At 40.7% G+C, this 15,569-nt stretch overlaps 1 protein-coding gene across 2 annotated transcripts in view; it reads left to right on the top strand.

Moving 5' to 3' along the window:
* LOC125079556 (interferon-induced very large GTPase 1-like) overlaps positions 1–11,851 on the top strand; it is a 39,076-nt gene extending 27,225 nt beyond the window's left edge. For both annotated transcript variants that reach the window (XM_047693249.1, XM_047693250.1), the window contains exon 2: positions 4,073–11,851. In XM_047693249.1, coding sequence (XP_047549205.1) covers positions 4,075–11,364 — 7,290 coding nt within the window. In that variant the 5' untranslated portion in view covers positions 4,073–4,074 and the 3' untranslated portion in view covers positions 11,365–11,851. The remainder of the gene's footprint in view (positions 1–4,072) is intronic.
* The last annotated feature ends 3,718 nt before the right edge of the window (positions 11,852–15,569 follow it).

Below are 15,569 nucleotides of genomic sequence, written 5' to 3'. Positions count from 1 at the left end.
AACAGAGGAGAGAGCGCAGATATGGACCCTCAACTCTATGGGCAAATAACCTCGACAAAACAAGAAAAATATCCAGTGGAAAAAAGACAGCCTCTTCAATAAATGGTGCTGGGAAAACTGGGCAGCTATATGTAGAAGAATGAAACTCGACCATTCTCTTACACCATACACAAAGATAAACTCAAAATGGATAAAAGACCTCAACGTGAGACAGGAATCCATCAGAATCCTGGAGGAGAACATAGGCAGGAATCTCTTCAATATCAGCCACAGCAACTTCTTTAAAGATATGTCTCCAAAGGCAAAGGAAACAAAAGCAAAAATGGACTTTTGGGACTTCATCAAAATCAAAAGCTTCTGCATAGTAAAGGAAACAGTCAACCAAACAAAGAGGCAACCCACGGAATGGGAGAAGATATTTGCAAATGACAGGACAGACAAAAGGTTGATATCCAGGATCTATAAAGAACCGCTCAAACTCAACACGCACAAAACAGACAATCATATCAAAAAATGGGCAGAAGATCTGAACAGACACTTCTCCAATGAAGACATACAAACGGCTATCAGACACATGAAAAAATGTTCATCATCACTAGCCATTAGGGAGATTCAAATTAAAACCACATTGAGATACCACCTTACACCAGTTAGAATGGCCAAAATTAGCAAGACAGGAAAAAAACACGTGATGGAGGGGATGTGGAGAAAGGGGAACCCTCTTCCGCTGTTGGTGGGAATGCAAGTTGGTGCAGTGTGGAGAACTTTGGAGAACAGTGTGGAGATTCCTCAAGAAATTAAAAAGAGAGCTTCCCTATGACCCTGCAATTGCACTACTGGGTATTTACCCCAAAGATACAGATGTAGTGAAAAGAAGGGCCATCTGTACCCCAATGTTTACAGCAGCAGTGGCCATGGTCTCCAAACGTGGAAAGAACAAAGATGCCCTTCAACGGATGAATGGATAAGGAAGATGTGGTCCATATACACTATGGAGTTCTCCTTTTTGGTAGGGTCTTTGCCTGGTTTGGGGATCAGGGTAATGCTGGCTTCATAGAAGGAGTCTGGAAGTTTTCCTTCTGCTTCAATTTTTTGAAAGAGATTCAGGAGAATAGGTGTTATTTCTTCTTTGAAAGTTTGGTAGAATTCCCCAGGGAATCCGTCAGGTCCTGGGCTCTTGTTTTTTGGGGAGGTGTTTGATCACTGCTTCAATCTCGTTACTAGATATTGGTCTATTTAGGTTGTTGATTTCTTCCTGGTTCAATTTTGGGAGTTTACAGTTTTCCAGGAATGCATCCATTTCATCTAGGTTGCTTAGCTTATTAGAATATAACTGTTGATAATAACTTCTGATGATTGTTTCTACTTCCTTGGTATTAGTTGTGATCTCTCCCTTTTCATTCATAATTTTATGAATTTGGGCTTTCTCTCTTTTCTTTTGGATTAGTGTGGCCAATGGTTTATCAATCTTATTGATTCTTTCAAAAAACCAGCTTCTAGTTTCATTGATACGTTCTACTGTATCTCTGGTTTCTACCTCATTGATCTCAGCTTTAATCTTGATTATTTCCCTTCTTATTGTGGAGTTGGTTTGATTTGTTGTTGATTCTCCAGTTCTTTAAGGTGTAGAGACAGCTGCTGTGTTCTGGATTTTTCAATTTTTTTGAGGGAGGCTTGGATGGCTATATATTTCCCCCTTAGGACCGCCTTTGCTGTATCCCATAGGTTTTGGACCGAAGTGTCTTCCTTCTCATTGGTTTCCATGAATTGTTTCAGTTCTTCTTTGATCTCCTGGTTGATCCAAGCATTCTTAAGCAAGGTGGTCTTTAGCTTCCAGGTGTTTGAGTTCCTTCTGAACTTCTCCTTGTGATTGAGCTCCAGTTTCAAAGCATTGTGATCTGAGAATATGCAGGGAATAATCTCAGTCTTTTGGTATCGGTTGAGTCCTGATTTGTGACCCAGTATGTGGTCTATTCTTGAGAAGGTTCCATGTGCGCTTGAGAAGAATGAGTATTCTGTTGTTTTAGGGTGGAAAGTTCTGTATATACGTATGAAGTCCTTCTGGTCCAATGTGTCATTCAATGCTCTTGTTTCTTTATTGATTTTCTGCTTCGATGATCTGTCTATTTCTGAGAGAGGCGTGTTAAGATCTCCTACTATTAATGTATTCCTATCAGTATGACCCTTTATCTTGATTAATAGTTTTCTTATGTAAGTGGCTGCTCCCATATTGGGGGCATAGATATTTACAATTGTTAGAACATCTTGGTGGATAGTCCCTTTAAGAATGATGTAGTGTCCTTCTGTATCTCTGACTACAGTCTTTAGTTTAACATCTAATTTATCTGATATGAAAATCACTACCCCAGCCTTCTTTTGAGGCCCACTGGCATGAAAGATGCTTCTATGCCTCCATCAGAAAGGATGAATACCCAACTTTTGTAGCAACATGGATGGGACTGGAAGAGATTATGCTGAGTGAAATAAGTCAAGCAGAGAGAGTCAATTATCATATGGTTTCACTTATTTGTGGAGCATAACAAATAGCATGGAGGACAAGGGGAGTTAGAGAGGAGAAGGGAATTGAGGGAAATTGGAAGGGGAGGTGAACCATGAGAGACTATGGACTCTGAAAATCAATCTGAGGATTTTGAAGAGGTGGGGGGTGGGAGGTTGGGGGAACCAGGTGGTGGGCATTGGAAAGGACACGGATTGCATGGAGCACTGGGTGTGGTGCAAAAATAATGAATATTGTTATGCTGAAAAAATAAAAAAAATTATTAAAAAAAAAAACACTATCATTTAAAATCTTTGGGATGTAGCAAAAGCAGTTCTAGGAGGAAAGTTTATAGCAATAAAGGCCCACTTCAAGAAATGAGGATAAACTCAATCTAAACTTACACATACAGGAACTAAAAAGGAGTAACAAACAAAGTCCAAATTTAGTAAAAGGAAGGAAATAACAAAGATTAGCGAGGATATAAGAGGACATAAATGAGAGGTTAAAAAAATTAGAAACTATCAATGAGACTAAGAGATGATTCTTTGAAAAGAGAAACAAAATGCATAAACCTTTAGCCTGACTAATCAAGAAAAAGAGAGAGAGAACTTGAATAAATAAAATCAGAAATAAAAGAAAGTTACATCTAACACCACAGAAATACATTTCAAAGCACAGTAGAGTAAATAAATATCAACAACAGCTTAAGAATAAGCGACAGAAAGACAGAAAGAAACCACTCAACACAGCTTTGACAGAAACTAACACAGGAAATATAATGGGCTTGTTTTTTGTTTTTTCATTTCTATTTCCTAGCAAATATTTTTTTGTTTCCAATTTCTATTTAAATTCCAATTAGTTAACATATGGTGTAAAATTAGTTTCAGGTATAGAATTTAGCGATTCATCCCTTCCATTCAATGCTCAGTGCTTACCACAAGCTCCCTCCTTAATCTCCATCACCAATTTAACCCATCTACCTCCCCTCCAGTAACCTTTACTTCATTCTCTATAGTTAACAGTCTGTTTTCTGCCTCTCTTTTTCCCCTCTATGTTCTTCATTTCTTAAATTCCACATATCAGTGAACTCATATATGGTATTTGTCTTTCTCAACTGACTTATTTTGCTTAGCATCATACTCTCTAGCTCCATCTACATCCTTGCAAATGGCAAGATTTCATTCATTTTTATGGTTGCTCTTGTTGTTAAAACAAACATTAAGCTATCAAACTCGTACATATTTCCAAACTCCAACCCTCACTTTAGTGCTCTCCATTACAACAAATTCTGTGTAACAGGAAATGCCAAAAGCCAGAGTATTAAGTGGTAACTCACTCTGGTAACTAAAATACAATTTATGTATTGTCTTTCTTGTTTTGAGAAGACAAAGTAGCCTTTCAAAAAAAAATATTAAGAAGCAATGTTAACAGAATATATTTGTTGGAACAATGCAAAGAGGACATGAAAAAGCTTCCAAGACTTGCATCTTTAGTACACTCACACTTCTGGCCATATGGTTGATACTTCCTAAGGTCATGACACAGGCTAACTGAGTAAATTTTCGTCCACAGCCATGGCCACGGCAAAGTCCACCCTTGATGAGCCCCTGATGAGAGGCAAAAGAAGGCATGATCTCCGAGAGTTGCTGACTGAAGTAGGACTGGCACTTGAGTACTGGTTGCCTAAGCTGCAGGAACAACTAGATATGGCCTGTGCTCAGGCCTTACAACACCTCGAAGAAAAAGACATCCAGAACCTCAAATCCCAAGCACGACATTCCTGGGAGGAAAGAGCCCTGGAGAAACTTCTTGTACTGTCACACTCAAATAGTCTTTCAGAGTCACAGGAGTCTCAGTTGGAAAAGAGAAAGAAAATGCAGAAGCAGACAAAGCAGTCACTGCAGGAGCTAAGAGACTTGCCGTCAGAAGGGAGGCAGCAACAGGATGAAGCAGTGAGGAAAAGAGAGGCAGAGCTGAGGCAGGCAATGGAGAGCCCTGAAGAATACTGGCCATCTCCCCAAAAGTCCCTAAAAGAGGTCATGGAAAACAATGAGAAACAACTCAACCTCGTGGAGGGGATACTGTCTCACAGGCAAAATCTCCCAGATAGAGATCTGCTGAGATGGGCATCTGGAGGGTTGGCCCTGCAGGGAATTTACAAAACCAGAGACCAAAGGGGTCTGATAGAGACGAGAGAGGAACTACTCGGCGTCCCAAATGAGTTCTCACTCTATGGCCCTGAGCAGGGCACACGGATGGAAACAAAGGAGTTTACATCTTCTCAAGCAGAAGCCATGTTCACCCAGACTATAGAGAAGCTAGGCTTCAGTGCAACTACTGCAGCCAAGGGTGAAGGTTGGGGATTTAGCCTGGAATCTAGTGTAGATCACAGCAAACATTCAGAATCTAAGAAAACCCAACAATCACATTCTGAGCACTCTTATTTTTGCTCAACCAAGTTCAGCTATATCCCACTGGCTTCCTGCCGCTTTCCCATTGATCAGCTCCAGTTATCCAAGGCTGCTCTGCAAGAATTGAAATGCATTGAAGACCTTCTGGGTCAGTGTACAGGCCCAGACAGATTCTTCTTACTGAAGTCCAGGACAGAGGCCTTCTTCAATAGGTTTGGTTCTCATGCTAATCAGGGCCCTCTGCACCTGGGAGGAATCTACTGGTGGAAAGCCATTTCAGAGGGTTTCCAAAGTGAGCAACTGGCAGAAGTGAAACAGCAGTCAGCAGAGGCCCTGGATATTTATGTAAGGGGCAGCTACAGTGGCTTTGGAATGCAAGTTGCTGCAAGTGTGGACATGACAGACTCTCGTTCAAAAATGAACTCTCAGAACACAAACTTCCAAAACCTCCAAACACAAATCCAGTTATCTGTGGCCCAGACAGGTGGCCCACCAGAAGCAAATGGCCTTTTCCAGTGGAAAGCTGGCCTAGTTGCCAGTAATCAAACCTGGTGTGTCATTGACCGGGGAATTCAACTGGTGCCCATTTGGGACATCATCAGCTCCAGCCACAGAAGTGATTTTAAGAATCCATTTCAGGTAGCTGACTTCCTGATAGAATGCTATACTGCTCTGACTGGCCTGACTACCCAGATCCAGAGTGGAGAGGAATTACTCAGTATTGTGAAGGAGGCTAGGGTTTTCCTAGAGGATGTGAAATCCTGGGAGGTATCTAATCCTGAAGAGCAGCTTAAAAAACTGATAAATTTCATGCAAATGTTGAGTCAAAAAACAAAAGGTTATGACACTTGGATTAACATATGCCTCACAGATGGGGACCTACAGAATTTTCTGGTAAACACTGTTAACTTTTGCAAAAGATCTTCCAGTTATAAAACAGAATTTATTAAATCTCAGTTGCGCAGCCTTTTGGATCCTCACATTTATAGTGTGACAAGCTTTCCTCAGGCTCAATCCATCATGCAGTGGATCTTCTCATCAGAGCTGGAGCAGAAGCACGTCAACATCTCTGAATTTTCTGAATTAATTAAAATCTTGACAGAAGCCAAAAATGACTTCATGGAAGCAAAGGCCAAAAATGAGACCCCAGAAATAGTGGAAGAAGCACAAAGAAAGGCCACTTATGAGGTCAGCCAGTCTCTACGATGCTTCTTGAATTACCTGCGAGAAACAGAGCGGGCAGACGTACAGCTCTTGCTACTTTCTGTTGCAGTGGGTGCAGGTTATCACATGGTAAACAGTACTTTTCAGTATCTTCTGGGATGTGAGGAGCTGAACTTCCTGCTGCAGGAAATGCAAACTGCCTATGATAAATACCAGAATCTCAAAAATCTTTGCAGCTACAGGGCTCAGGCATTCCTGCTGCTCACAGGTCTGACAGCCACTGTTGGAGTTACAGCTCTTTCTCCAAAGGAGAAAACACAACGCTTGACACTTCTAAGACAGCACATGGGACAATTCTTGTCTAAAGAAGTTGAACATGTCCTCACCAAACCTGGAGCACATCATGATTGGGAAAACCTAGAGAAAGACTTGAGATTGCTCATTGATGGGAATTATGAAGCCACCTTGCCTTCATTGCAAATAGATGATGTGAGAAAATATTTGCAAAGTATCTTCCCTGAAAAGGAACCGCCTCATGAACCACATGATAGTGAAAGCAACAAATTGGAGGCCATAGAAAATGAAGCCTTCTTAGAATTACTCCAGCGTCTAGGCCTGGAACACTACTACCCAAAAAGGATGAGCAGAGCTGCCTTCCACCTGATCCACAAGACTTCTGTGTATAACACCCAGCCCAGGTCTGACCAGGAGCTTCCCTTCTACTTCCTGCAGAAGCTATTAATGCTGGATTATGGGCTGAGATACCTGGTCTTCAAAGACGATGGAAACACAGAGCAGCAAGTCTATCCAAGTGCCTCAAATCAGAAAAATGAGGCTTTTGATCCATATGAAGACATATTTGAAGAGAGTGATAGTCCCGCTAACTCTTCAGCCACTCATCCCAGGTCCCATGTTCACCCTATGGATATTCAGATGGCAGTTCTTCACTGTACAGATGATTATGCCAGACAATATATTCTGTCCAAACTTGCCATTTGTCAGTTTGCCCTCCCACTGCTTGTACCTAATCCCTGCAATTCTCAGATTGAATTCTCTCTCTGGTCTCTCAGCCAAATTAGGAGAAGCTGGCGGCAAGCAGGGAAATCGTCAAAAGAGAAGAACAATTACAACAATCAGCAGATGTGTCGTGTCCCTACTCCCATTGTGTCCTTTATTAGAGTTGGAAAGGACTTCTCTGCTTCCAAATCTCAGATCATGAACTGTCTACTCAGTAAACGTAAATATGATATCTTTTTTCATCGGCATTGCAGGGGGAGCAGCAAAGACTGTCTCTTGATGGAGGGTGTAGTAGAAATCTGCTGGTATTGTCCTGGGGGGGAAGATGAGGACAGCTTTGACAAATGTTTGACCTTCACCAATCTTCATGGAGATGCCAAGGGCCATGAGAAGCAGCTCGCCTTCCTGCAGGAGATCTCTTCCGTCATTGTGGTGCTCATGGCAACTTCTGAAGACAATACAGAGAACCGAAAACTTGTCCGTGGCCTGTGTCAACTACCAAAACCTTTGATCTTTTTGCTTGATAACAAAGAAAAAGCCATGGCCAGTACTTCTTGCCAAAGAGTGAGAATTGGGATCAGGAATCGAAATGAGGCAGAATTAACAGAGGAGCTCAAAACCACAATCAGAGATTTGCTAGAGCTCTCTCACACTGCTTTTAGCTTAGAGGACTGTGCCCAGATTGCACGCAGGCAAGGATTTCTTATTGATGAAGACCAGAGTGACTGCAAGGCAACCAAAGAGGAGGCAGAGATTCTCATGGCCCTACTAGGAGACATGCCGATATCTCAGATGAAGAAAAAATTACTACCCCTTCAGGGACAACTGTGGCATCTTTGGTGTAAGAAGGACAAAGAACTCTATCATCTGAGGGAAAAGGGAAATCAGAGTATTGAACAACACAAGAGTGAAATCGAGGCAGAGAAACAAAGAATACGGAGTCAACAATTGAACAAAGCCTTTCCTCCCAATGACTTCATGCATTCTATCCTTAAAATTATCCAAAAACATTCAAGAATTCATAACAACCTCTACTTCTTACAGTGGCTGAGTGTGTTTTTGGAAAACCTGACTGCAGATCACTTGGAAAAACTGAATGAAAAGAAAAAGGCTTTGTGCTCCCAGGTACAAAGAGGAAAACAAAAGGTACCAGAGAATGCCTCCCTAAAACAGTGGCAAAATAATATAGAAGCTATTTCTGCAGAGATTAGTGACTGCACCTTGGGAATTGAGCAGATTCTCAGAGAAATAGGCCAGATGTATGAAGCTCTGGACGAAATTTTTTCCACCAAAGATATGCTTTTTCTCTCCCTTCCCCAGATTGTTGCAGATCTAATGATATCTGGTGTTCCTATTGAGCTGATGGATGGGGATGCTTCATATGTGCCCCTAAAGTGGATAGCAGCTATTTTCGACAAGGTCTCTGAGAAACTTGGAGACAAACGGCTGTTTGTTCTCTCTGTCCTTGGCCTGCAGAGCTCAGGGAAGTCCACCCTGCTGAATGCCCTTTTCGGGCTACAGTTCACTGTCAGTGCTGGGACGTGTACCCGGGGGGCCTACATGCAGCTCCTGAAGGTGGAGGAGACGTTCGCAGAGGAACTTGGGTTTGACTTTGTGCTTGTTGTGGACACAGAAGGACTTCGGGCCCCAGAACTCAGCAACAAATCCCAGAAGCGTGACAATGAGTTGGCAACCTTTGTGATTGGCCTTGGAAACTTGACTCTGATCAATATTTTTGGGGAAAATCCATCAGAAATGCAAGATATTCTACAAATCGTTGTCCAAGCCTTTCTGAGGATGAAACAAATAAAAATCTCCCCAAGTTGCCTTTTTATCCATCAGAATGTGGAAGAAGTTACAGCTAAAGACCAAACCATGGAAGGACGAAGGCGGCTAGAACAGAGACTAGATGTAATGGCAGCAACAGCAGCTGAACAGGAACAGTGCTCAGAGGTAACCTGCTTTAGTGATGTCATTAGGTTTGATGTCAATACTCACGTCTACTACTTTGCTCACCTCTGGGATGGCAATCCTCCAATGGCCCCTCCCAATCCTCGCTACAGCCGCAATGTCCAGGAACTGAAAAGCAGAATTCTTCTGACAGCCAAACAAGAATGTAAGGGAGGCATCATGAAGATATCAGATATAAAATTCCGAGTTCAAGATTTGTGGAGAGCCCTGGTGTGTGAGAACTTTATTTTCAGTTTTAGGAACACACGAGAAGTCATGGCCATGAGCAAACTAGAAACCATGTATAACTCCTGGACCTGGGAGCTGAGGATTCATGTACTGGGCTTGCAGAACAAGCTGACCAACCAGATTCAGAATGGACAAGTCCAGACATTCAAAGGAAGCATACTCGAGTCTCCAGTCACAGAAAAATATAAAACCATCAAGCAAGAACTTGAAAAATATTTTAATGAAGATCCAGATAGTGAAATACTGATTCAGTGGAAAGCTAATTTTGAAAATAAGCTGCTACAGCTTAAAGAGGCACTCATTTCAGACACCCAAAAAAAAGTTGATGAACTTATTAGTTTTAAGAAAAGTCAAGAAAAATTGGACAAGAAAACGTCATGTTATGAAAAGGAATTATTAGAAAAAAGCCGAAAGTGGGCTTTAACTATAAAAGGCACAGAACTGAGTGAGGAACAACTACATGAGACGTTCAATCAGCTTTGGGGAACATGGGTCTATGCTGTGTCCTCAACTCCACCTCCAGTCACAGAGCCTCCCATTGATGTGGATTCTGAAAACATCCTTTTGGAGTATTTCAAAAAGGAGACAAATATTATAGACAAAGTAACGAGAAAAACCAGAGAAAAGTTTCAAGTCAAACATGATGAACATGTCCAAATGAACAAGAAATTTTACCTAATTGAAAGGCAATTAGAGGACCGTGATAAAAAGTCTATAGATATGACTACCAACCGCATTGTTTCAAGATTTACTGAAATGATAGAAAACATTCAGAAGCAAGAGCATGATTACAATCCAAGTTATTTCCACGAAATCCTGAGAATAATAGATGAGGAAGTGAAATCTGCACCTACCAAGGGAAGATATACATTTACAAGTAAATACGAAATGGACTTATCTTTGTGTTTATTCCAAAAAGCATCAGAAAATTTTAGGGAGATGCACAAGGCATTCAAGAATGGAAATGATCCTGTAAACTACCTGAAAAGCAAGAAAGAGGATTTCTTCATGAGTTTTAAAATCTCGTGTCAAGGAGCAACCTCAGTCAAAACATTTGTTGATTTTCTGTGGCAGAAACTCACTCCTGCTATCTCCAACACCATATGGGAAAAAATGGCCCCCAGAATTGCTGGGGACATACGATCTACTTGCCCCGCTTTCAACGGAAACAGGGCTAACCTGGAGAAACATATTCTCATCTCTCTGGCTGAAGAAGAAAATTTTGATAATTACTGGAGTTACCTTCATAATTCAAAATCATTTTTTAAGAATTACATTAAAAAGCATATTGAAACATATTGTTCAGACCAGGGAAGTGAAAAAATAAGGACTTTCTTAAAAATAAGTTTAGATGATATCAAGAATGCCATCCTCTCAGCTATTCATGAACCCATAATAAGAGCTAAAGATAGAAGCAGCACTGTGTCTGAGTGGCTGGATGTGTTCTGTGATCAACTGGGGAGTAATCTGATCTTCCCACGAAAAGATCTGATAAGCATTGAACACCAGGAGATAAAAGATATTGAATTTCTCAAAGAAGCTATGAGTGAAGCTTTGGATCCCACAATGAAGAGAGTAGAACAGAACTGTTTGACTGTTTCGGTACAAGAAATGGTTCCGCGAATTGAGAAAATGCTCTCTGAACATCTCTGTGGCTGCTGGAAGCGGTGTCCTTTTTGTGGAGCAATTTGTACAAACACAATCCCTACACATGAAGGAGACCACAGTGTTCCCTTCCACCGTCCTCAGGTTGTCAATGGAATCTGTTTTTATGAAACCGATGACTTTGTTATTGATTGCTGTACTAATTTGGTAGCAAGTGATCTTTTATTGGTTTTGAGAGATGACCGGAAAATCCCATATAAGAACTATTGCCAGGCAGGAGGAGACGATGCCACGTGGAGCATCACCCCAGACTCATCCACCCAGCCATACTGGAAATGGTTTGTCTCTCACTTCAGATCAAACCTAGAAGCAATGTATCAGGGAAAATTTAAAAACAAAGGTAAAATCCCTGATGCATGGGCCCAAATCAAAAAGCAGGATGTACTTGATGACTTGAAAAAACAGTAAGATTCAATGACCACAAAACAGCCCCAGTATCTGAACAAAAGAGTCCTTAACTGGGGACTTGGACAATCCTAAAACACCTTCTCCTCACAAAAGGAATCCTCATTATTTCTTTTTTTCAAATGAAAAATCTAAAAATAAGTCAACTAACATTTTAAGAGTTGAAGATTCCCTGTGAAAAGACTTCATTCTTCTTTGCTTCAATTCATTTTGGTTTAAAAAACAATTACTAAAATATATGAATACAAATAAAATCAAATAAAATCCATTTAAAGTATCCACTGAAAATTTTAAACTATTATTCAGAATGTTTATATTTTGAAATATAGACTGTTACATAAAGTCTCAGAGAAGTCATTTTCATAGAAGGAAATCAGAACCATTGCAGCCTGCTATAAATTACTATAGAATAAATATCTGGATATTTCAACCAATATACAGTTCTTGACTGTAAGCTACCAATAACCTTTTTTTTTAATCCTCTGAAATCCTCAAAAAAAATTGTGAGTAAAAACTTACTAATCTTCAAATGGAACAATGTTAGTGGAAATTTATGATCCCTGAACATAGCAATACTTAGGCATATTCTCTTCTGGAGAAGAATAAATAGGGACTTCACTGTAATAAAGTCTGCATCAATTCAAGAAATGTTGTCAAGCAAATAGGGAAAAGAGAAATGAAATAACTGTTTTTCTCATTTAATCATTAGCCTCCCCTTCTCTGGCATCTTGCCAATACATGTGTTTAAAAAGAAAGAAAAGAAAAGAAAATAGAAAAGAGAAGAAAAGAAAAATGGTTCACAAGACCTTGGGTATTCACAGCTCAGTGCTATATACAAGTCTGAGAAAGACTGGCTTTGGAACATGATTTATGACCAGTAAAAGAAGTCATTTTAATCAAGGCTGTGGACAAGGTCAAATGTGATGAACCCATTAATGATTTAAAAAAAAAAAAAACTATTCCTTCAAGAATAAAATATTAAAAAAGTATACAGTTTTTAGGTTCTTATATTTTTAAGGAAAAATTTTAATATATTCAAATGTAAGGAAATACTTATCTCCAGATCACACACCTTTGTAACTACTCACATTATTTAAGGCATAGAGTCACGATCAGAATAAAAATAAAAATGAAGAGCACTCTGAAGCCAACTAAGGACCAGAGCGGGGAAAGAAAGTGCCATTCTGCAAACCTACACCTTCTGAAAGATGGCTTACATGAGGTTCTCAAAGCTGATGATCTAAAGGAATCCTGATACAAAGAAGAAAATCTATGTCAGACATATGGGCGTCCATTGGCTTGCATTTACAAATACAGTCTGCCCTTCCATAGACAGTGAAAACAAACAGTACACAGAACCACAGTAAGGACTAGAATCTTCAGTTAGGAGAGAGGAGTAATGTAATGACTCTATTGTCTTTGTTTCTCCTAAGGGTTTCAAGAATACTCTCAAAGTCAGGTAAATTGACCTATGTCTTCAGCAGAAATCCTGGAACAGGAAAATTTAAAGGAAACAGATATTCTTGAACAGTACAGTTTTCCTTTTGTCCTCCGGGAAATCGTCTCAGTAAGAGCTGGAAAGACCTCAGGGCACCTTAGTGGCTCATTTGGTTGGGCGTTGTCCTTTGGCTTTGGTTCTGATCCCAGGGTCCTGACATGAAGCCCTGTGTGCTCCCTGTTCAACGGGGTGTCTGCTTCTCCCTCTCCCTCTGCCCTTCCCATGTTCATGCTTTCACTCGCTATCTTTCAAGTAAATAAAATCTGAAGCTAAAAAAAAAAAAAGAGTTGGAAGGACCTGCTAATATAAAGTTGAAATAGTAATGGAAACAGAACCCCTGCATGGTACCTGTCTCTCTCACATCACTGTATGCTCAAAAACTGCAATGTGCAATTAACACTTGTTGAATGTTTTTTGTATTTGTTTAATGAATCCAAAATGGCTTTTCACTAAGTAATATATTTCATGTATTAATTGGATATTCAAGCCAAAATTGTTGTGCATAAATAAAAAAGACAAATTCTGCAGGCATTGAAGCAGTGTGATTATTCAATGAGATTCAGAGACTGTGCTCAAGAGACTCCAAATAAACTGGCAAGAAGTAAATTGGGATAGAGAAAAGATGACCATGTAGGAATGAGGCTCTGTGATAGTAGTAGAGACAGTAAAGATGGAGTCAGGATTAAAGAGATTACAGTGTCAGCAGGTGGGGGGCTTGGGGGGGGAGTGTGTGGGGGCGGCGGATTTCAGAAACTATGGAATAGGGAGGAAGAGTCAGTAGGAATGACAATCACAGGATCATCAAGAGTAGAAGACCCTAGAACCAGCTGTAGGTCCTGGATTAGAAGTGGCCAGAGTTCTAAGGTCAGTAGAGGTAAAATTCACTTGGTTAGTGGATTAAGTCTCTCAGAGTCACTGAAAGCGGGAACATGGAAACACAGGAATTCGAGGTCACCACATCACTTGATTTAAGGGACTTTTGGAGTAAGTTAAGCAAGACAGCCCAAGTGTAATGGGAAAGAAGGGGTCACAAGGCCTATAGTAATGGGGCTAGGAGAGTGACGGATTATTTTTTTTTTAAGATTTTATTTTCCAGAGAGAGAGCACAAGCAGGGGTAGCAGCACGCAGAGAGAAAAGCAGGTTGCCCACTAAGCAAGGGGCCTGACATGGGACCCAGGACTCTGGGACCATGACCCAAGTCAAAGGCAGATGCTTCATCAACTGAGCCACCCAGGCATTCCGAGAGTGATGGACTCTACAGCAAGATCGAAACACATGAATAAGATGTGAGCTATATATTTTTTAAGTTTTTATTTATTTTTGAACAGAGAGAGCCAGAGCGGGAACACAAGTACAGAGGTTGGGAGAGGGAGAAGCAGCCTTCCCACGGAGCAGGGAGCCTAATGTGGGACTAGATCTCTGGACTCTGGGATCATGACCTAAGCTGAAATCAGGAGTTGGATGCTCCACCAACTGAGCCACACAGGCACCCCTAAGGGAAAGGTAACTTAAGGTGAGGGAATAAATTAGTAGGCTTAAGAAACGTTTTGAGAGTTAAGGAGTGCCAGCTTGCACGTGTAATTAAGAACGGAAACTCAGAAGTCAGACTGCTTGGTCTCAAACCATTGCCTAGCTATATGACTGTGAATGAGTTCCTCAACCTGTCTCTGCTTTTTTTTTTTTTAAACATTTTTATTTATTTATTTGACAGAGAGAGATCACAGTTGACAGAGAGGCAGGCAGAGAGAGAGAGAGAGAGAGAGGGAAGCAGGCTCCCTGCTGAGCAGAGAGCCCGATGCGGGACTCGATCCCAGGACCCCGAGATCATGACCTGAGCCGAAGGCAGCGGCTTAACCCACTGAGCCACCCAGGCGCCCCACCCTGTCTCTGCTTTATTTTCGTCATCTATAAAATGGTGCCAGCTCACAGAGTGATGACAATTACCTCAGATAACACATATGCCTTGCACAGAGTACATGCTCCAATAATGTTAGATGGTAGTAGTAGCAGCAGCAATAGCAACAAAAGTCATGTTAATAGAATTGCAGTAATTATGAACATGATTATTATTATTGCTATTACACTAAAATGTAGTTACACCTGCACCCTATTCTCAACTGTAAGTTCCTGAAGAAGACACTCCATGTCTTGCTCATTTCCATATATTCAGTATCTAGAATGGTATTTACCCCAGTAGAGGTGATGATAATGCCTCTTAAATGCAATGGACAAGTATACTAGATATTGCAGGTGAAGGTGATGACAGGTGGAAGGAAAAGAAAGTAAAGATGGTTCTAATATTTCCAACAGTGATAATGCAGCTAAATTAACTAAAGGTCACCAGTGGCCTCAATTTGACTAAATCCATTTTCTTTTACTCTCAAACTTCCTATTTAGCTTACCAACAAAATCTTATCACTCTCTCAACCCGAAACACTCTGTGCACTTGGATTTGAGAATACTGCACTCATGCTTTTCCTCCTCTGCTCACTCGATTTTACTGGTTCCTTCACTACCATTAAAATGCTCAATGCCAGCACACCCCAAGGGCTTAATCTTTGGTCTTCCTTCTATTTCTAGACTCTCTCTCCCTCTTAATGTGTCACCTGTCCCCAAGGCATTAAATACAACAAATACATTGAAAACTCCTAATATCTATGCCTAACCCACACCTCTCTCCAAATGTCAAACTGCTGCATACTTAACAGT

This window comes from Lutra lutra, chromosome 10 (assembly GCF_902655055.1).
Source record: "Lutra lutra chromosome 10, mLutLut1.2, whole genome shotgun sequence".
In the NCBI taxonomy this organism is placed as follows: Eukaryota; Metazoa; Chordata; class Mammalia; order Carnivora; family Mustelidae; genus Lutra; species Lutra lutra.
This window is presented reverse-complemented; position numbering and strand designations above follow the sequence as displayed.